General features: G+C 40.3%; 4 protein-coding genes across 5 annotated transcripts in view; 2 read left to right on the top strand and 2 right to left on the bottom strand.

Moving 5' to 3' along the window:
• Positions 1-516: 516 nt before the first annotated feature.
• Positions 517-2,867, bottom strand: LOC138029275 (para-nitrobenzyl esterase-like). Its single transcript, XM_068876991.1, is given in 2 exon segments — positions 517-2,271; positions 2,274-2,867. Coding segments are annotated over 2 exon segments (1,839 nt in total). The 5' UTR covers positions 2,811-2,867; the 3' UTR covers positions 517-969.
• A 4,614-nt stretch (positions 2,868-7,481) lies between these two features.
• The window catches only part of LOC138029065 (glycine receptor subunit alpha-4-like), a 15,272-nt gene continuing 253 nt past the window's right edge, over positions 7,482-22,500 (top strand). Inside the window, exons 1-10 of the mRNA XM_068876752.1 lie at positions 7,482-7,876; positions 13,925-14,033; positions 16,037-16,185; positions 16,751-16,821; positions 17,271-17,491; positions 18,341-18,423; positions 18,738-18,881; positions 19,566-19,669; positions 20,423-20,683; positions 21,272-22,500. The exon at positions 21,272-22,500 is cut by the window's right edge and continues 253 nt beyond it. Of these exons, the coding sequence (XP_068732853.1) occupies positions 13,936-14,033; positions 16,037-16,185; positions 16,751-16,821; positions 17,271-17,491; positions 18,341-18,423; positions 18,738-18,881; positions 19,566-19,669; positions 20,423-20,683; positions 21,272-21,610 (1,470 nt within the window). The 5' untranslated portion in view covers positions 7,482-7,876; positions 13,925-13,935 and the 3' untranslated portion in view covers positions 21,611-22,500. The remainder of the gene's footprint in view (positions 7,877-13,924; positions 14,034-16,036; positions 16,186-16,750; positions 16,822-17,270; positions 17,492-18,340; positions 18,424-18,737; positions 18,882-19,565; positions 19,670-20,422; positions 20,684-21,271) is intronic.
• Positions 15,689-22,500, top strand: part of LOC138029067 (uncharacterized) — a 45,337-nt gene continuing 38,525 nt past the window's right edge. The window contains exon 1 of the mRNA XM_068876754.1: positions 15,689-15,694. The gene's annotated coding sequence lies outside the window, so the exon portion shown is untranslated. The remainder of the gene's footprint in view (positions 15,695-22,500) is intronic.
• Positions 22,403-22,500, bottom strand: part of LOC138029064 (protein O-mannosyl-transferase TMTC4-like) — a 16,666-nt gene continuing 16,568 nt past the window's right edge. For both annotated transcript variants that reach the window (XM_068876751.1, XM_068876750.1), the window contains one exon: positions 22,403-22,500. This exon is cut by the window's right edge and continues 592 nt beyond it. The gene's annotated coding sequence lies outside the window, so the exon portion shown is untranslated.

Genomic DNA, 22,500 nt, shown 5'->3' with positions numbered 1-22,500 from the left:
GCTAGTTTTCTACCATATGAACCATGTGAGCGTTAGCCCTACTAATGGAAATGGGGAAATGGAGACGGCCAACGTTTACAAAAACGTAACCCTTCCTTGTACTTGCACATCATTTATTGCCGTGACATTTACATCTTAAATTCCCACATCCTGCTCCCGTCTGACCCTCTAGCTCAGTCGGTAGAACAGCGGTGATCTAACCCAAAGGTCGTGGGTTCAATTCCCACCCTGGTCAGAGTTTTTCTCTGTCCTTGTGTGGGCCCATTTCCATTAGTAGGGCTAATGCTCACATGGTTCTTATGGGGTACAAAACTAGCACTTCAAATTACCCTCAAATAGTTAAGTCTGTCAATAATTATTGTTGTTAGCTATTGTTTGGATATCTATTGTTTATTTCCACATATGATGATTTGGGCTAACATGGCATTTTTGAAATCCACATACATCTTCTCAACACATCTGCATTATTGCTGCAAAACAGGCTTGACATTCTTACAGTAGTACAGTTAACACCAATAGCAGGTTTGCAAGACATTTTATTTAGGCCATTTGTATTTCCTATCCGTAAACTTTTTTTTCAAATCATATTTCATTAATGTACATGTAACAAAAATTAATAAGGAAAATGCAAATAAAGAGCAATGTCTTGTAAGCCACCCATTTCTATATAATATGGCCAGAAAAAGACTTGCTTAATTCCCAAACAGTGGACTTGCACTTAAGCTAACTTAACTGGCAAAAAGGCCAGATTCACAGTTATAATAGCATCTACATATATAGCTGACGGTCAAATCAAGAAGAAGTGGAGGATTTCATTTCTACCAACATCTCCTATTTCACTAGGGAAAGCACTGGAAATGGGGGTATTGAACTTGTCTTCAGAATTCAGTTTTTGTAAAATTGTTCTAACATCTTTAAATATGATGGGTGCTATGCAAAAATATAATTATATGTCATTTACAGCTTCTTTCAATTTATCCATGCATATGAAAAAAAACCATTGTTGAGCCAAAAGTCACACTCCTCCTTGTGATATCCATCCTGATCAAGAATCTTTATTCCATTGTCTGTAAAGAGAGCTGTATGTTGTGGATACTTCTTCCAAGCTTTTAAATCCTCATTGTGAATAAACCTACCAAACTGCTGTCTCAGATCTTTCATAAAGTTTACGTCCTTTTCTGATGGTGAATAATTACCGGTAACCTCTTTTGGGAAACCAAAAAAGGCAATCAGATCCCACAAGTGGAAAGCAAGAGTTGTTGGAGATCCAAAACAATTGACTGGCTTTGATGGGGCATTTGTAACCACATAACGGTAAACGTGATTTTTAAATCCTCTAGATACATTCAAAGCAAGTAGATTGTTAGGACAAGTCAAACGTATATCAGACCCCATAGACGTGTATGAAAACTGAAGAGAAGGTGAAGAGCCATCAGGGAGAGATTTGTTGTACATAACCAGTACCTTCTTAACATTTTTGCCGATGAAAGGAAACAGTTTTTCGTTAACATAAGAACTGTAAGCATCCCAAGTAGAGTTGCCAAAGTGTTTAACAGAGTTCCAGGCAATCTCTTGTGCCATTGTTCCAACCATGACTGGTACGTCATTTGCTTGTCCGGTTGTCATGGCAATAAGGGGTGGACTTGGCACAACATGTTTGTCAACAACAGCAACTGCACCATCAAATAAGTTTTTGGTAGGTAGATCTGCTTGGTCAGTCATACCCCAGTAAGGGTAGACATCCCATGGAATGGCATCTTGGATCTCCTCTGGACTCAGCGCAAACAGGCATTCCCGTTCAGCGGCTGAAGTGTTTCTCACGCACTTGGCCCGTTTTACAAATATCTGGTTGTCAAAAGCTGCAGCTTCCCATGTCTTGTTGAACACTGGTGAACCACTCATGAGTATTGCACGCTGGAAAAGTCCAGCAGCCTGTGGTGAAGAAAGCAATGCTAGCTCAGATGTTGCACCAGAGCTTTGACCAATGAGTGTTACTGATTGCGGGTTCCCTCCAAATTTCCCAATATTTGCTTTCACCCACTTTAATGCCAATATCTGATCCATAAACCCATAGTTTCCTGAAGTCTTTGATGGCGAAGAATCTGCCAAGGACTTAAGAGCAAGGAAGCCAAAAGCATTCAACCTGTAATTAAATGAAACTCCTATGACATTCATTTCAGAAATAAGCTGGGGTGACGGATGAAGTCCTCCAGCATTCCCCGATGAATATAACAAAACTCCACCATGGATGTAGACAAGAACCGGAAGCCTATTTGCGTTGGGCCTCTTCCGGGGGTCCATACATTAATAAACAGACAGTCTTCGCTACCTATGACTGCAGTGGGGTGTTCCTCGTTAAAAATATCTCGTTGAACACAACTGCTTCCAAATTCACTTGCACTGAAAGTTCCATTCCAGCATTTGTTTATGCTGCAGGGAACAGGGGAAGTCCAACGTTTCTCACCAAACATTGGCTCTGCAAACGGAATGCCCTTGAATGCAACAGAGTTGCTTTCATAGATTCCACGCACACGACCTCCTTCTACATCGACTTCAATCTTTTGAGTTTCCTCTTCGATTAAACCTTCGTATTCTTCGAACTTATGCGAAAAATAGGAGAACAGAATCACCACCAAGATAGCGATGAAAATTACGATGACAACCACTAGTGAAATACGTCTGATCTTTAGCTGCCTCGCTCGACGCAATCGCGTGGATGAATTATAAAGATAGCCTTTCTGAAGCTCCATATCATTATAAGAATCTTTTTCCTGTTGAAGAAAGGGATTTTTTTCTTCCGATTCGTGCATCTTCACTAAACTAAATTAACGTCCTTCTCAGGAAACATGTGACCAATCTTTGCGACTCGTGACGTCGACAGTGTAATCGGACAGTAAAATCGGACAGTTGGCTGTAATCGGACACCTCAGTGTAATCGGAAAGTTACATCAGCCACCAATTAATCTACCAATCACAGAATTTATCACAACAACCATAGCAACAACCATGTACCCTACCAAACTGGGGATTTTCCAAAATGGACGAATTTGTAACATTAGACTGCAAAAAAGGAATGCATTTGTTTTTTTCGGAAATTGTAATGGTTATGATTAATTAGTAACAGGACTTCGTGTCGTCCACTTCGGTCTGTAATCATACTCGTGATTAAACAAATCGGACTCCCGCGTTGTTAATCACCCGTATGATTAAAGACCCCAATTGGACTCCACTCAGTCCTATTACCACTATTAATTAAATAGAGATGTGTCCGTTTATACTGAAATACTGAATCAATGCGTAGACTGTCTCTTGTCATGTCGTAGAGACCACTCGCAGTCAACATCATCAGGTGCGTAGCATCCTTTACGCAAATGCGCACTTGCGTACTTGAGGAATTGGTAGGATTTTTTTAACATTTTGTGTGATAAGTAAAAGCCCTTCGAGGCCCTCAAACAGTGTCAATAGGGCCGTTTATACGAGAGAAAATAAGCCGCGGCTAACTCTGGCCGCGGCTTACGTAAGCCGCGAAAGGAACTATTTATACGAGTATAAACTGCCCGGCCAGGATAAGCCGCGGCTTGAGAAAGCCGTGAACGTAGATTTTGTACCATTTATACGGGGTGTTCGCGGCTTACGTAAGCCGTGGCCAGAGTTAGCCGCGGCTTATTTTCTCTCGTATAAACAGCCCTAATGTCATCACCAGTCCCAAGTTCCCGGTTATGTTTGTAGGAAAGGTTATGATGATGATGGTATAGCAGAGTTTGCGACGTCTTGCCCTTTGTTTGTAAACCCCCTCTTATTGTTGTAGCTTGCTGAAAACTGCATTGCCGCATTTTCCTTCGCATTTATTTATCGAACTGTCTTTTGGAAGTAGTCGGAATTTGCATTTGTGAGACCCTAAATTTCAAAATTTTCTGGGGGAGCGTGCCCCAGACCCCTCTAGTGCGGACCGTCTTCGGCGCACGAAACATTCTTCATACTCATTTCACGCTACGCCCCTGCATATGACAGGAGGTCGACAGAGCTACAACCTTTGATTAGTGGAGCAGTCTTCCCCTAGACACCTCCTCGCAGAACCCTCAAACCTCAACGGTTTCCAATATCTTCTCTAATCAGTTCATACTGATTATACTCGCCAAATGGCTGTCAAGTCTGTTGAGTCCGTTGCGTTTATGGGCTCTTGGTTTTGTGTATTTAACGGAACATTGAGCTATTGTCTATAGCGCTGGCCGGAACTCACTACTTTCCAATCCTTTGTACTGTCAGTACAAGAGAGAATGCACGTTATCTTTCTTGAAACTCTAGTATGTTGTTGTCAATATTTCTGCTTTCATATCGGCGGAATGGTGATCGAGGGTGTTACAATCAGTTGGTCTACCCAAGGAAAAGCATGCGTTGGGTCTGTAAACCCACAAATCATTTCACAGGCAATGAAGTCACCGAAGGGGAATCCAAGTATTTCAACATGATTTTTCGGAGCTATTCTCAGTTTACCAAGTGTCATAATGAAGGGCACTGTCTACAATGGCAGTAACATACTGTAAAGTTAAAAAATAATAATAACATGGGTGACAAATTTTGGAGCGAAATTTCAGCATTAATTTGTAATTAAATTACACCACCATGTGCATGAAAGAAATTCTATGCTAGACAATACTGCACATGGTCAATAAAGCATAATACCAATTAACTATTGGCAAATCTGTTTAGATATTAAGACAGGTGTCTCGAATTTTAAAAGTGAGAATTGTGATCACGTTTCCCTGCGTCTATGGAAAGTACTATTTGTTGATACCTGCACTTTCAAAGTCAGAGTTGACTTAGTGCTGCAACCACCTTTAGTACCGCAAGTACGGTGAAAACTTTGTTTAGCGTGTGGGTTTTCAAACAATTGTAATTTATGGTGTGCGAGTTATTAGCTGCACAAAGAGGAGTATTTAGTATTAGTTCAGTAGGAACTCCTTTATCAAAGGATGCAGCAATATATTGATCATGACACAATCCAAGTATGAATATTATTCCACTCCCTTCAGCGATAAAACAAAATCCTTGTTTCTACGAGCATGGCAAAACAATTTTAGAAATTCAATTTGTCAAATACCAAGTTAAAGTCCAAGTTCCAGAAAATGGTTTTCATGTCTATGGGAATTGGGTTTTGATTCAAAACTGAAGGCTATTTGATCAAGCGCGGTGAGCTTTAACATCATCATTTCAATTTTGGTTTGAACACTTTCAAATACACTTTTATACTCCTAGATTTGTTCGTGTATTTTCAGTAGGCTGTAAAAAGACTTTCTCGACGACAGCAACTCTCGGTTTTTGCCTTCTAGGACAGGGCTCAGTTGTTCAAAAGCCAATTAACGCTAATCACAGATTAAAAATTAACCAATGGGTTTATTTCTCTACTCCCAAATGCTGATCAACGCCGATATTCGGCAAAGTTTTACATTAGAAAAAGTTAATATTGAGAAAGAAAAATAAGCAAAAGAAACTTTCACCAAAAAGTTGAAAACATGAAACAAAAGTTTACACTAACCCTGGATTAAGTTAATCGGCCTTCGAACAACCGGGCCCAGTAACGGTTTATTAAAAAACCCGGCATGATGAACTAAAGAAATAGCTTTGGAGAAAATTACTGTTATTACTGAAGAGAAATCGAAGCTAACGGGGAAGGCCATTGTAAAAAGTCAATCGCGAAAAATCGGCGAAAACAGCTACATCAGTTTACCACAGCCATTTTCGAGCATTTTTGGAAGTAAGGTAAGGATGTCTTCACACTCGTTTACAAGTGTGAGTAAGATAAATGAGGCAATATTCCAATGACGGAGTAAAAGTGCCAGTATAGAAGTCTGAAGAATTTAGCATATTTGAGAAGCTTAGAAAGTCTAATCATTTGCAGATGCAGTTACAAAGGCAGCACTTTCTCCTCAGTTGGTTGGTCCGGCCGGGGTTCGAACCCGCGACCTCCCGCGCGGAAGTCCTGTGAACTCACGAACGAGCCAACTAATTTCTTTAAATTTTTGGCAAAACGAAAAACAGGAAGCTAAATTTCTCTACTGACATTGTTTGTGGCGCAGCTGTTGCTACAGGCGTAGTCGTTTCTTAAACTCTCCATTAAAAAAAGGCAAGACTGAACAAACAGTTTATCGTCTTTATTCTTCTTCAGTCAGAGAGCATGATTTCAGATATCATTTTAACTCCTTTTGTTCAATCTCATGTGTGCGGTCGACGTTTGCGTCTAAGATTCGGCCTGTTCTTAAGTTAAACAAAACGTGCTAAACTGAATAGTTCGTCCAGATGCATAAGGAGTCTTATGCCCGTCTTTATACTAGACGAATTTAACACACGCAGAAAAAATATTTGCCCAAGTTCGTCCCAGACAAATTATGCGTCTGTAGTATCTGTTACTCATGGCGATAAAAAACGCCAATCCCACTGGTCAGCGATGAAGTATTGGTCTGTGAGTGACGATCAATACTCGAGCCAATTTATGAACACAGTAGAATTTCTGGCTTCCAATTATTTGTCGAACGCTGAGGTGAATGATTGTTTTTAGTATATTTAATTACATAGGTGATAATTTGAAAATATGCATTTTCTTTTCGTCTGTCACCTCGACAAAATGGCTTGTGGCCATTTTGAAAAAAAAAAAAACGCTTAGGTGGTTATCACATAATAATCACTCAGAGCAGAGAATTTTAAAAATCACCTATGTAATTAAACTAATGTGTGATATCCGTCCTGTGAAAGTAGCCAATAAAATCGCCCAAAAATTAATGTGTGTAAAAATGACATTTACGTCGGCCCATGTTTGATCGACCGTTTCCTTTGAAACTCTTTTTGCGACCTAAGAAAGACTTACCAATATAGTTCATTCTTGTTTTATGCATTGAAAACGATGTTGCTTTTCCTCGACTTTGCTAGACAGGATTTTATTGTAGCCGACACTTTGTCTGAATCGTTGACAGGTTGATGATTATCCATCAATGTATTGCCAGTTCATGAAGAGAGAGCCGAACAGAGAGAAGGTTTATCAAGTCCGTTATCACACCACCGGGGCTGGGGTACATTAGATCGATTATGCCTGCACTTTTTTGACAATAAAGGTCTTATAATTGCACATGAAAGTTTCCTTAAAGGATAATGCAGTGTTAGTGTCCTCCCCCATTCTGGCAACCAGTCGAATATCCTTTGGCCAGGTGAATTCGATCATTGCACATGAAATGGGTCTTTAATCTATTTGCTAAAACAATGAAAGATCTTGCATGTCGTTAAGTCTTTCACAGTTTTAAAACATTTTAAGAAATTTCGCTTTATTAATCTTTGCAGGAGTGATCGATTCAAAGTTTCAGGTAGTATTTTTAATGATATGCAACCTTCATCTCCACATTCAGCTGGAAGTGCAAATGTGTGGTAACTATATTTATTCAACCAATTTTACGCCAAACCACAACAGGTGACGAAAAATTAACAATTCAAATAATTAAAGCTAGAGGATTCATTACGTACACTGCCATTTTCTATCCACTTTCACAAAAGCTATTTTCTTCAGCGCACACAGCATTCCAAAGCAGAATCTCGAAAGAATAGGACAGAAATAATTTTTTACTGTGGCTTCACTAGTTTTCGCCGTATAGCTGGTTATGGATTTTCAAGTTAGGGTACAACAAGCCAATCGTAGCAATTACGTATGCATTATGAAGATGGAGAATTAATCAAAGTGCTTTTTTTTGGCCCAGGAGGTTGAATCCCGTAATAGCAAAGGATGTAAAGGTCATCAATATGCAAGAGACTGAAACGAAACTGCGGACTTACAGTTAATGAAGTTGAGAACGGACCGTCACAGGAAAGAGGAATAACAAAAATTTCTAGAAAGGTAAGTAAAACCAAAGAAATTAAAAGAAATTATTTTCATTTAACGGCAACTAAATTGACTGAAGAATCCCCCCATCTAATAAAGTTTTAGGTATGTTGCAAAAAATGTAATTGAGTGATTTGCCTTGTTATTCAAGATCTTGAAGATGGAGTGTACATATTTCACTTCATTATATTGTTATAATAAGAGATGGCAGTATTGACGGGAAATGTTCCAGCCCATTATTCTTGTTTTAGTTCTAGCGGTTGGCTAATTATTTATATTTATGTTCTCAGTGTAGAGTGGATACATACGCTGCTTCATTATTCAAACGATAAAACATCAAATGAATACTATGTTGCTATTAACTCCTGAAATGATGTAAACGGATTTGTGATTCCAAATATAATGCGTTCGAAGCGCGCCTCGCGGTTAAAACCAAGTTCAAAGGACTTGTTCATTCATTATACAAGAACAGCCCTGAGGCTTTACAAGCGTATCAAATGTGTTTAGAGCGGCAGGACTGGAGGTGATACTATACCAAAAAGGTGTTGAGTTTAATTAAGAGACGAGAACTAAAACTCCAGGGGCACCCAACGAATCTGTTCCTCACATTATCTGTTCCCCAGAGGAATCTTGCTGGCTGGCAAAAATACAGGTGTTTCGATTAGCTGGCTGGGAAATTTTGTTATTGATAGAGATTTTGCCTGGGAATTACTGACTTTTTCTGGCATTTCAACCCGAGCTGGCTGTAGGAACTCTCTGAAGACTGAGGACGACTAAAAAAATTAAAAAAAAAAGAACCCTTTCCCTCTCCCAGAGAGTAGTCACAAACATACGACGGCTGGTCAGAGTGATTGGGCTTGCGGAAAAAACCTGTTTTGTCGCGGTTTTGTCGCTTTTGTTCGGTCGTTTTGGATCAAGAGATTGGAAAGCGCGCGGAATTCCTGGCTGGGAAATAAATTTGATCAGCTAGCTGGGAAACCAACCAATTTTATCTAGCTGGCTGGGAAATTTATTGTGTGTCTTGCTGGGAAAAAGGAACAGATAATGTTTTCCCAGCAACACTGCAAAACATCTGAAAATGCCTTAATAACTTTTATTTTCATGAACTGGGGTATAATAATACATTTTACTACAAATTGGTCGTTGGGTGCCCCTGAAACTCGCTGGTTGTTTACAATCTCCCAAAAAGTCCAAATGGAAATTGAAAGTAAATAGTAACTATGTTTTGTTGTGCCAGTTCGGAAATATTTTCATACAGAATTGTCGGAAAATATGAAAAGACAGCCCATATCAATTGGAATTTCCGAAAAAAAAGGCGAGGTCCACTCGCTCTGCTTTCCGGAGTCTCTCTCAGTGAAATGGAGATAATTTTGCAAATGGAAATGCCCTTCCCGGTAGAATTTTAACTAGAGGTTTTGTTTACCATTTGAATAAAACCGGGGAACATCCGGTTTCCGCCTATAAATGACTAGGTCCGAATAAAGATATCAGTGTGTGAGATTTTCCTTTAAAAATTTAGGATCTAAGAATGCAATAAAAAACGAGTATTTCTGTAGTGTTTATTCTTATTATAAGCTATGTCTTAGCTGTCAAGTAACCGGTAGTCATTGGTTAGCACACCCTAAGCCGCAGTTATGTGATTATTGTGAAGATATCATTGTATATATAGATACTTGATTCAGTTGTAATAAAGCGATTGTGTAAAGCACTTGGCCTGACTCACTGTGTACTCTATAGTAGTATTTCGAACCCTAATACGCAACAATTTCTGTTTGACAGGCCTCTTCGCATAATATTCACCTGTACATGTACCCGGTAAATACGAAGACGGCCAGTGCTAAGTGAAACTTTAAAACGTGTACTTACCAGTCTTGAAGAGCTACATGTGTGTGAACGAACGAACGCCGCTTTTTCACAACGAGTAGCTGATTGCATAACTAGAACTGAAACATTCTTTGCCCTGTCAATTCGTTCTCAACAAAAACCTCGAAATCGGATTTTAACGCCTTGGAAAAGAAATGTTCTAGAAACGCGTGCATCACTTTCAACTTGCACATCCAGATTATTTCAACCTTTCGAATCTAAAGCCCTGGCCAAACGAGAGCGAGAGTTGATGAGAGTTGAAACTCTTGAGAGCTCGTGAGAGTGACAACGCAATCTCAGGAAAGATGAACAGTAATAAACGATGAATGCTTACATAACAAATTTGAAACCGAAAACGTTTTAACCGGCGAATGGCTTAAACTTGACTTGAACTCAGCTTAGTTAAATTTCCAAAGAAACTTCTCAGTTCAACTAAAAAGTATCCCCTTTATCCAGCAAGCAACGCGAAGAACATTTGCGACAACAGTTCAACAAGAACAGTTGAATAAAGAACAAGAAGATTACTCCTGAAGACAAAAACTTACGAAAACAAAAAAAAACTAAGAAACGAAGCGCTGTTTAAAGGGGCTATGTCACGTTATTTTAGGGGAAATCCTTAGCAAAAATAACGAGTTTAAAGACGGTAATGTGGAATGCCTTTACTTATAAAATTATCGTTACATCACAAACAAGACGTCGATTCTGAGCAAAAAAGACCTTTATCCAGGCGACTGTATTTCCCCCACACCCCCCCACCCCCAATCACTTTTCTAATGGTCCGTCCCTTACTGGACCCGAACACTGTGGTCATTTCGTCACACTAATCGAGTTTCGGCTCTCTTGCATGACTACATAAAAGACCGCCAGCAGTTTAAGATGTTCAAGACGAGGAAGACAGCTATGTACGAAGACGAAATACAACTGAAACTTAGTGCATTGTACAGGCGACTCAAGGGTGTGCGTTTTCGTGCAGCCTACGAAGGAATTATATCTATGCCGCAAACAGGAAACGAAAGAGATGTACTAAAATTGCCTGTAGATGATCCGCTTGCAGCGACTTTGAGATCAATTTCGAACTGTGTGATGCTGAAGTACGGGCCGGACATATGGAAAGGAATAACTGGACCTGAACAAGGTTATGCTGAAGATTACAGGCTTTGGGTCGAGTCGCTGCAGTTCAGAGAGCAACTTGAGATGTACAAGTTTTACCGTTTCGAGATAACGAAAATCAAAGTATTTAAGTGTCGCCGTGGCAAGTTTTCATACGGGGTCAGCATTTCGGTTAAGAGGAGGGTCAAGTTTTGGGCCTGTTAAAACTAAAGCAAAAAGTAAGACACTTGCATTTGTCGTCAGGAAAGAAATTCGTTGCAATGAACAGCGTTTAGAACATCCATATGTTGTGTTTTCGATATCTAATCTCTGACGAAGACTGCATCGACCTTTATGCCAGATTGGATGCCGCGCGTTCTTGACTCTGAGTTGAAGCGGAATGTGGCTGGGGTGAGAACTTTTGTTGCTTTTACAGAAAGGTAGAGGAGAACATACGTTTTAATCGCGTTTACGTTGTAATACAAAAACTTTGGTAACCTTTGTACCTATCATGACTCGCTTGCTGACGTCGCGAATGTTATGTAATTAACCTGTGTGGTGTCGGTTTTGGTAAAGGTATCGCTCGTTTCTTTCTGAAAGTGTTATCGACTTTTAACGAAAATATTTCAAATCACAGAAGAAGAAAAATTTTTGGTGCAATTGAGTTGGGTATTAAGGACATTAAACTGGTTCAAAGTTTGCCTGTGTAGAATGAGCTTGAGCAACTATGATGCAACAAAGGAGCGAGCGGCGCTCATAAAAGGGGGAGGGGGAATTTCCTGGCTCGTGCGCTGATAACTTGCCCGTCCTGAAGCAAACGCACAAAAATTGTGGCAATTGAGTCTGCGTTTTGGTTGAGACCACACTTTAGTGCATGTTTGTTACTTGCGCTTTTACTAAGATATTTTCAAGACACATGGCTGGGTGTCATTCAACTGGTCATAGATGACAGCCGAGACTGGGCTGCTCTTGGACACTTTGCAAAATTCATCATCTGGTGAATATGCACGCCAAGAATGGCTGCATGTCCAACCCGGTGACCGACATAAAAAATCGTTCATAATCCACCATCTCTCAATGTTCAACCATAAGGAGCCTTCGAAATACGACGACGAACGCCACAAAAAATGGCTATGCACTCCCCGCACGTGCGTTTTACATTTTGTTACATTTCATAGGCCGTATTTATAATAGACGTCTTAGACGACTAGTATAAATACGGGAAATAAGGTGGACGCATTAAACGTCAGACGAATTGAACGTCTCAAGTTAAATGCGTCTAAACGACGCACTTAACAGACGTCTTAGTCATCTTAGTCGTATAAAGACGACTGAGACGCACTAAACTGGGACGCACACTTAGCAATGAAGTGCACACAGTCTCTTTGGTGATTAAATTTCAGTATCTTTTGAAGAAAATTGTGAATTTGATTTCTAGCCGTCGAAGGTAAGTGCGTCCAGTACTTATATTAGTCGCACTTACGGCCGGACGTTTAATGCGTCTGGACGTCTTAGACGTCCTCTAGTATAAATACGGCCATTATCAGCAGCGTATCAGATATTTAATAGGGATTTTAAGAAACGACGACGGCTACGGCAACCAACAACGCTATTAAAGAGCAGAGCACCTCAAGAGTAGTAATATTATTGTTGAAGCATATTTTACAATATTTTGAGCAATATTTTCATGATCGTTTTATTGTATGCGGAGTGTTATAATGCACGGTGATTAAGAACTTAGATAGGAAAATGAAACGTGCAAACCAAATTAAGTGTCGCAAACAACCTCGTCCCTCTCAGTTAATTTAAGTAACTTTCCCACGAGAAAATGCATTAGGCGACAGCCGAATTTCCGCCGATGTTGTTAGAAATACGAGGACCGTCTTAGCGGCTCTTTCTTAAGATGTCACTTATCTTAACGTAATTATCTGTAGTGTTAGTTTTCCCGCGGTTAGCCCGCACGGGTTATAGCATTAACAAATATTTCCACGTTGAACTAAATTACGAGAGTAAAGAGATAAAACAGCAAAGTAAATTACACAAGTGATGAAAATTAAGCAAATGCGCGCAGTAACCAAAGTAGCTTAAGCAAACAACCGTGAACCTTTCTTTCGCTTTCTTTGCTTCAAATCCGTACGTACCAATCGCGTTAAAGGATACTTCGCCCACATTAATTGTACAGCATAAACAAGATGGAAACGTCGTGAAACATTTAGGATAGCTCAAACTTATATTTTGAAGTGACGTTTTCGTTGCCGTACGTTTTCGCCAACGACTCGGACCTGAAGTGACCAAATTTGAGGATAGCTGGAGGACGCGAGCACCCAACGATAATTTCGAAATTTTCTCTCCAAACTCACCGTTCATAGCAATTTTAATCCTCGAATAATTATGCGCATCGAGTTCCCGGTGTTGAGGTCTGTCTTCTGTGGTGTATCTTGGTTGGTAGTGTAAATGCTCGAAGATACTGTAGCTACATCAAGCTACTCTAAAATCCGAGAGTAAATGAAGATATGATGATGATGATGACGCACGTTCCACGCCGAAGGATTGGGAGCAATCGCCAAATTATTGCAAAAACGGGAAGTAATAGGCTTAAGCAAGGACGACGACGACGGCTACGAATACCCCACAAAACAATGGGTTTAATTAGCAAAAACAATAGCTCTGCACGCCCTGCACGTGCGTTTTAAATTTGTGTACATTTCTACGCCGTTCTCGCTCGCTTTTCAATTTTTCCTCTAAATATCCATATCATTCTCACCAAGCTTTCTTCTGAAATTTTGACACTCACTTTCCATTCCGAGTGACTTGGATCGCAAGATTATTATAAAGTAATTTTTAGACAAAGTTCTCGTGGCCGTCCCAAATCTATAAAATCCAAAGAAGGGCTAAAGCTTGAAACGTCAGCTTTCCATACTGTGGTCAACATACTTTTATCAATTCGGGCGATACACCCACCTAGGCTATAGACACAGCATCGCAGTTTCTTAAGAAAATAGGTCATTAATATTCTTCCCTTTTCATTCCTGTATTTTTTTGGGTAAAAAATTAGAGAATTTGACAAGAGTTTTGTAATTATTACTTATGTGTTGGTTACTTTCTTTTCAGTTCCGACAGTAATGTTTTGTCAATTAAAGCTCGCAAATGGAATGTTAATCAGTTTGGTTCTTCATTTTCTTTGCCGCAAAGCAGAGACCAACACTGTGACAGTGACAACGTAAGTTATTATAGGACCAATTTGTTTTTTAGAAGCCGGCAGCACAACTTGAAGCCCCAATTGTCCGTGCAAAGGGACGCAATAGATGGTTTTCAATCACGTGATGAGACGGCCATGTTTGTGTACAAAACAATAGCAAATTATGGCCCATATTTTGCATTGCAATCGGTCAAATTCGTAAAATACTTTTTTCTCTATGGAGCGTTTTTCCTTACGTGACCAGCAGCCATATTGGATCACTGAAACAAAAGAAACCATTTGCATAAAAATAGAGTTCAATTTCCGGAGGATCATGGCCGCCATTTCTTTGTTTTGGAAAACCAACATGGCTGCCGTGACGTCATGTGACAACCCTCCGTTGTTCTGTACACAAACATGGCTGCTGTGACGTCAGGTGAAAACCATTTATTCTTCCTAACAGGAGTTGTTGACCAAACAATATTGCTTCCGTTTTCTCGGGGCAAGAGTGTGACCAGTTTCAAACTTCCTGCAACAACAGGCAACAACATGCAATAGGGTGAGCAAACGGACGCAACATGTAAATACCCAACAATGTTGGAACAATGTTGGCCAACAATGGTGCGTTAGTTTGCACGGGCTTTTGGCTTTAGGCTTTAGCTGTCGCGGTTAAGAGGGTCACCCTCCAAGCCGAGTCAACTTTAGCTAGCGTTTATATGTGAAAAAAATTTACCCTTTTACCCGAGTCAAGAGCTGCCCACCTCAGTTTCGATCGTCAGGGGACTGGGAAGACAGCGCTCATGCATGCTCTCATCATCTTGTCTTGACCGAGTTGACCCGGCTAGGCAAGCCAAAGTGTTTACATGGAAAAAAGTTGGCCCGGCTAGGAGGGTGACCCTACCGTCGAAAAAGGGTGACTCAGCTGGACGGGTCATCCTTACAAGTGTACTTGTTGAAAAACTAGCATGCTAGTTTTTCAACAAGGACACTCGTCAAGGAAAAACTTGTCATATTTTTCCATTTACACTGCCAAGGAAAACGTGTCAAGGAAAACTTGCTATTGTAAATGAGGCTTAAACGGTTCGCTTTCACGTTTTATAAGGAAATGTACGAAAAATTGGCTCACCTAGGGTAGATCGGGTAGGCGAGTAACCCTTCTACCCAGGACCGCTTTTCTCCATATAAACGGGGCCTTAGCAACGGGCAGTACAATGTTCTCTCAAACATACAAAAACAAGGTTGCAAACTGAGAAACTAAACACTGGACTGGAAGAAAATATAGAAGGAGGAAGTTTGACTGTCGTAGTTTTGGTAAGTTCAGGTAGTTGCTGTGAAGAAGACGGAAAAGACACGTACTGAAACGCATACTGCACGTGCTGTAGGATTTTGTAGATAAAACCTGTCGTTTCGTGAGTTGCCACTGTAAAGTTTCAAGCCAACGTATAACTTGGAGGGGGTGGGGGTCATTCACCGAGTCAAAGGAAACACCCTCCCCACACCCCACAGATGGAGCGTTCACAATCTTTTGATTTGTGTTTACTGCGTCATGAAGGACACCTACCGGAAAAAAACAAGAATAGGCGGGAAAGACTGGTAGCGATCAATACAAGACTACCTTGAAGTCAATGCTGATTATTATTGTATTTATTGCAAGTCATTCAACAAGGTTCATTTATACCACACATGAAAAAGGAGAAGAGAACCAAAATTAATACAACTTATGTAGGGTATAAGGCCACCTAGAAGATAACTAAAAAGCTAATCCTAGCTATAGGAGGCGAATTCGATCTTTTGATGTTTATATATTTTTAGGTTGTGATTTCATGGCGCTTGTTCTCCCTTCCTTCTTTGTTTTTTGTCTTATTCTTAAAGAACACTTCAGTATAAAATGATTAGAAAATTTAGCTGTAAAGTCTCCCCCTCCCCTCCCCTCCCTGTCTACCAGCTTCAGACCGTATATCTCGTCTTGTCAGGCTTATCGAAAGGGTTCTAGTCAGTGTGTTACTGGGCGGAAACTGACACTCATTCTAATAATTCAATCTTAGACGCCCGGATTATTGTTTTCAAGGGGATACGAGTCATCCATACGATCAGACGATGAAAAATAGTTCATGGAAAACAACCTCACTGGCTGAGCTTCTTCACAACATGTTCAAGTGTTACGACTCCCGAATGCGCGTTGAAAATAGTCAAGGTAAAAAAAAAAACTGACCAACAACTTGAGTACCACTTTCAAATAAGATGTGTGCCGATAATGATAATGTAGCAAATATATTGAAACGCGCCTAACAACACTTTGTACCGCACTTTGCCTGTCCTGTTGGGCGGGGTTAACACGTGGAAGGGTGACCCAAACCTCGTTCCCAGGACCTCTCCCTTGTCCTAAAGCCAAGGGAGAGGTCATTGGAACGAGAGTACCTTTAATGTCAAGATGCGATCGCATGTAGAAAATGTAGAAGCGTGCTTTACGACTTCACAGCCAATAAATTTAAAACAACAATCACTAAAATCAAAACACGAAGCAAAGAAATAAAAGCAGGAACTATAAGTAGCAGCTGTATTGGGAAGTTTCCATTTTTTTTAGCAGCTTAAAAAAAAAAATAAAAAAATAAAAAAAAAAACCCTTCATGTGATATATTACCCAAGTCCTTTCTTTTACAAGGAAATGTGATTAAAGCCATTGGCACAATATAGTAACTGCTTCAGCATTTTCCACCTATTGCTTACGATTTCTTTTTGCATTTTCCGACTTGATGCAGTGAGCGAGCCAACGGAGGTCATTGTGAATTTGTATATCCTGTCCATAGGGAACTTCAAAGTTCGCGACATGGTACGTGTCTAGCCATTTGTGTATCTATTTGCAATACTCTTTGATAGGTATTGCGTCTCTTAATTAAGCAAGTCTCTTTTAATAGCAAGACAAGCGTCGCAACAATTAATGATTTAGTGCAAAAACATGAAGCTGTCTTCGACCTCTCGCTGCCTCAGTGTCAAGGACAAATATCGATTCAACGCAGTACCAAACTTGGAGCTGATATAAGCGATCTGCGAGCCGAAATTCCGGAGTTCTCGCTATGGAAAAGCGCTTAAGTAGCGAGTCCGGCAGAGGTAACACTGTTGGTTGAGGCTTTGGTGTAAGCGCATGCGCAAAGCGCCTAGTGTTGCAATGCCTACCATCCCGATGGTAAAATAAACTGTCAATTGGCACACGTCTTGTAATCAAAGTAGTGCTTGTCGTTAATCATTGCCAGTAATAGTTTTCATTTTTGCCCTTGAAAGGACTTTCAGCTGTCGTTCTACTTCAGACAAAAATGGCAAGATTCTCGACTGTCCTATGGAGACCATTTTCCTGAAGACGATATCACGTTAGGTGGAGGAATATTGCAGCAGCTGTGGCTTCCCGAGACATACTTTGTGAACAAAAAGGGATCGAGAAATAGCGAGGACGCACATTTTTTCGTCCGCATTTTCCGCAATGGAACGTTGCTTGTCATCACCAAGTACAATCAGTTCAAAGTTTCTACTATTTAGTTATTTGAATTTTTGCGTTTGAGAACACAATCCTAATCCCGGCGGAAACTTTTGTAGATGAAGTCCCAACTGTTAGTCTGTCATATTTAGGAAACCGTTAAAATGATTTACGCCAGAAGCTCGCATAGACCACTTTCATTAATGAGGACCACTTTTACATTCTTTTGTATTTATGTTAATTAGACCTACTGCCCTCATTTTGAAACAAAAATTCTCTTCAAATTGCTCGTCGTAGCAAGGCTAGAAAGGCTTATTAGCATTAAAACAAAAGAATATTCTATTTGGCCGCCATTATGAAAGACGTGTACTGAACCGGAGGTAAACAGGAACTCGGAAGTGGAGCATTAACTCTTCTTTCAAATAACATTTTTTGACAAGAAACAGCGGATCTAGGAATATTTCAATGGGGGTGAATTGACAGAATCGAAGTATATACTCTGATAAAAGTCCAGATAGTTTAGGCTGCCATTTTGACTTTGTTTCTGTTTTACATTAATAAAAATGTTCACGTCAGGTAAATTGTATCTGTTCCAGCAAAAATAAAAATACAATAAAAAGGAGATAAATATAAAATAAATCGAAAAAAAAAAAGAAGCCAAAATGGGGGTGGCTAGCCACCTTACCCCCCCCCCCCCCCCCTGGATCCGCTCCTGACAAAGACTTATACTCAGTCGCTTTTTAGTTAAAATTCTGATAGCTGAAAAAGGTCCCAACATAGGATTCGATAAAGCTCCGAGCGGTCTCGCAAGTAAGCGGACCATTTTATTCACCGATTTTTTTTCCCTGTAACTATGAACTAAAACATTTCCTCTCTGTAGAAATACTCTTACAATGGATTGCTACATGGACCTGAGACATTTCCCCTTCGATGATCAAAAGTGCAACCTTACACTAGAGAGCTGTAAGTTCAGTTATAGTTTGCAAGCAAATTGGTGACCTTGATCATTTCAGTGTTCGCATGTGAATAACTTTAAAATGATAAATGCTCACCAACAATCATTTTTGTTCGCCTTTTTTTGGTGTAATCAAAACCGACCTCATTTAGATCGAGCCCCCCTCCCCTAGACATGATTTCTTCCGTCACGTTTTAAGTGTCTTAGAGACCCTTCAGGACCCATCAAGACTAGAGATACTATTTTGCATTACAGCAGTTTTCGTTAACCACATCATATTATCGTTAATTTATTCTAACAGTTTGTTATTTTTTGATCGAAGTTGGTTTCACCACAAAGGATGTCGTGTACAAGTGGTTATCCCAAAAAAGTCATGAAGCCGTTGAAAAAGGAGATGGCTTGTCAATATCAGAGTTTGATCTTGGATCGATCAGAATATTTGAGGTTACCACAGTTTATAAAACAGGTAACAAGTAGAAAAAAGAGGTCATCCAATATTCACACACGGTATACAACTGAGGCTGCGTAACAACAATCACAATTCAAATAAAGACAATATCATTTCGAAACCTACACTGTGAGCAGTCCTCCTTTTAGCCTCAAATTCTACGTACTGGTGGAAAAATATGCAAATGTTATGTAGAACTTGGCGCAGGGTCCCGTTTCTCGAAAGTCCCGAAAACGTTTCGGGTCCAAAAAGTCATTTACGCAACCGCCATCCACTTGTCTTGATAAGCTTGTGTATTAACAGGTTTTCAAGGAAACAAAAAGCAAAATGACAGTGGAGCTCTATGACTGAAAACCTCTCCGTTCTCAAGATACAGAAGAAATTCATACCCAAAGTTGCGTGACTTACGAGATCGAACGGGCCATGACGTAGTCCGCGCTTCGCGCACTTAGGTCCTCGCGCTCGAGTCGCGTGGGAGAAGAAAGAGACAGCTTGCAGTCTATAAATAGGCAACCTGTTGGCTGGCTGTTCACAAAACGACAGATAGTCGAATGTGGGAAGCCCGGAGACAAAACCAGTCGGCGCATGGCCAGTCGAGACGAATTCCAATCCGCTGGCAACACAGTTTCCTCTTTCTTTAGGAAAGATATCACTCGAATCTGTTCAAATTCTTTTACTGCTTTTTGGTCCTATGTAATTTAGGACCATTTTCAGGTTTAAAGATGGAGCTCAATTTCCACCGAAAATCCACATATTATTTGATACAAATCTACATTCCAAGTGGCATGATAGTCGTGCTATCTTGGGTAAGTAATTAGTCTGCAATTTTGCCTCACATTCAAAACGGTTTTAAGAATAATAGGATTTTACTAAAGAAGAAACATACGGTGCAAACGAATAAACTCAAGAGTGAACAATGATTTGACAGCGGGTCATTCAGGAATTCCTTGCCATGGCAACAATTCGATGTAGACAAGATTATGTAGTCACTTGGCAACGGACGAAAGGATCAGAGTCCCAAACAGGATTCGTACCTACGTCCTCTGTAAAACCAGTTGGAAGCTCTACCTAGTACGCTTCAAGAACTGCGGAGTCAGGTTCTCATTAGACACTAGGCTGATTTAGCAACAGAACGGGAACCTCATTTGATGACGGGAGAGAGTGCAGAATAGACCGGATTCTACTCTAATCTGCGCTCGCCGTCGTCAACTGAGGTTCCTGTTCCGTTGCTAAATCAGTCTAACATGACCCACAGGTGTGCGGACTTGACAATGTCGTGCGCCTCAAATGTATTAAAAATATTATCTGGTACATTTGATCTCGTACAAAAAAACTCAACTTTTGAGATGAATGAATAGTATAAAAAGGAAACTGCTCAAAAGAAGCATTGAAAACTCGTCGAAGTGAGGACGAGCCAACGGAGATGCACAAAACTGTTACGCAGTGTGCACAAAAGCTAACAGTACATTCTCTTTTGCTAATTGGGCAGATGATAGGCCCGAGACCCAAAGCAGCACAGTCATACGACCTGACTGCAGTCTTTCGTATTCTCTTTTCAGGTATCATTCTGGATTGATTACAATTCCATTCCCGCAAGAACAGCGCTGGGTATCACGACCGTGCTGGCTATGACAACGTTATTATTTGGTGTTCAATCTTCCTTACCAAGCGTACCTTACATCAAAGCTGTGGATTTGTTTATGATCGTCTCCTTTGCTAATGTCTTCGCCGCTCTCGTCGAGTATGCGATCGTAAATTACACGAGTATGCGCGAAAAACAGAAAAAGAAGTCTCGGTGGTCTGAAAACAAACAAACCGTTGTAAGTGGCGCTCTCTTTAGAATTATGGCAAGCAGGGCACGGCATTGACTAGGATCTTTCATGATGACAGAAGTCGAATTTAGTTCTGGGATACACTTCTTCAGTAATTTTCAGTAATATGATATTTTCTGATGCCAGGCTCCATTTGCCCGGTTGTTTTTAAAAAAGCGCTACACATTCTTCGCGCTTTCCATCTTTTCCTGAATAGCGACAAATTCTGAAATTTCCTTCTCCAGAAAGATTGTGTGATTGAAAAGCTAAGCTAAGGCTATTGTTTGAGCTGTTTAGAAGCCCAGTATTGGAATCCAGGACGACCACTGCTTGAGGAATCCTTCAGGAAGTAGGCCCAACAGAACCCTTTCGCATTTCAACATCCGTATGCAAAACCTGAGCAAGAGTTGCTCGTCTAAAAAATAGGGAGAAAAAGATGGTCATTATTCCACTTTGTTTGATCAGCTTATACAAACTTGAAGAACTACACGGCCTTCTCGTTCACGCCCCCGACCGTCGCGGAGATGTCCAAGTGTCTAAGGTCCTAGTCCCTTGCGGCTAAAGTCTCCCTTACCAACAGTGTTTTTCCTTCAACAGAACAAAGACATCTTGATGCAGAGTTACCGCAATGCGTCGTTTGAAAATAACAACCAGAGTGACTACCGCTTTGAAGATGACGCAGTTCACGGTGGTAATGTTGACGTCAATACCTCTCTCAACAAATTTGATCACGAGCCTGTAGCCAATGGAAAAGCTAGTACGAAACACTGGTCGCGTGATCAGGCACGTGTTTCACGATTGCAGAGATGCAGCTGGCCTTGCAAGATTACAGCTGATGCCATTGACGCTTGGTCACGTGTGATGTTTCCTCTGGCGTACGGACTTTTTATCGTCGCTTATTGGATTTTATATTCCTCGAATCTTACCGAAGATTAACTGTTAAGAGAAGGAAAAAGGTGAAAGGCTTCACTCTTAATCGATCTTATTTAGCAGCGTGTATATTATAAGGATAACACTGAAGGGAAACATCTTTTCCATGCTTTCCATCTCTGAATACAACCAAGTGTAGTTTCAATGGGGTGACATTTCAAACAAAGTCTTGTGGAATTCTGAGTGTTGTTGATTATGGCCCCTGAACTCAACCTCTACAAAACGTCACAAACAATGGAATTAAAACAACAGCAAGGTCATCGAGTTGAATAACACCTATAGTCAACCATAAATCAGATGCTCAGTGAGTTGTTACAAGCGCAATTGACAATTAACTTAAAAAATACTGTAACCATTACTGGGACTCGGGAAGCATTGACAGGTACAGTCACCTGACTTCTATGCAAACCGCTGCAGTCTGGCACAACAAGCTAGGCTGGATGATGACTCACTTTTACAGACTGTGTAATGTTATTGCCATTGAAGAAAAAAATAAAGAAGGAAAGAAAGGGTTTGCTTAGACAACTGTACCCCTTTCATTAAGTATAAACATTGATGTGAACGCGCCACAAGACACTTTACCGGCTGGTGTCAATTCATATTTAAGGTTTATACATTATTTTCCTTTTGCGTCATTGCTTTTTAATTCAAATGATAGTGGATAGGCTTAAGTATGTTGTGTTGTTCTCACGTAGTCATACTTGCCCGGCTTACACTTAAAAATTCGCACTGAGTATTCGAAGTTATTCGAATTGTTGTTTTTGCATGTTTCTGGATGGATTGTTCAAAGCATACTCCGTAGATTCAGGACGGTTTATTCAGTTTTTCAAATCATTTTCTTACAACGAAAACTATATATCACTTTCTTAAATACCTGAGATTTTTTATTTACACTA

This window comes from Montipora capricornis, chromosome 13 (assembly GCF_036669925.1).
Source record: "Montipora capricornis isolate CH-2021 chromosome 13, ASM3666992v2, whole genome shotgun sequence".
NCBI lineage: Eukaryota > Metazoa > Cnidaria > Anthozoa > Scleractinia > Acroporidae > Montipora > Montipora capricornis.
Note: the sequence above shows the minus strand (reverse complement) of the source record. Positions and strands in the feature narration are given on the sequence as shown.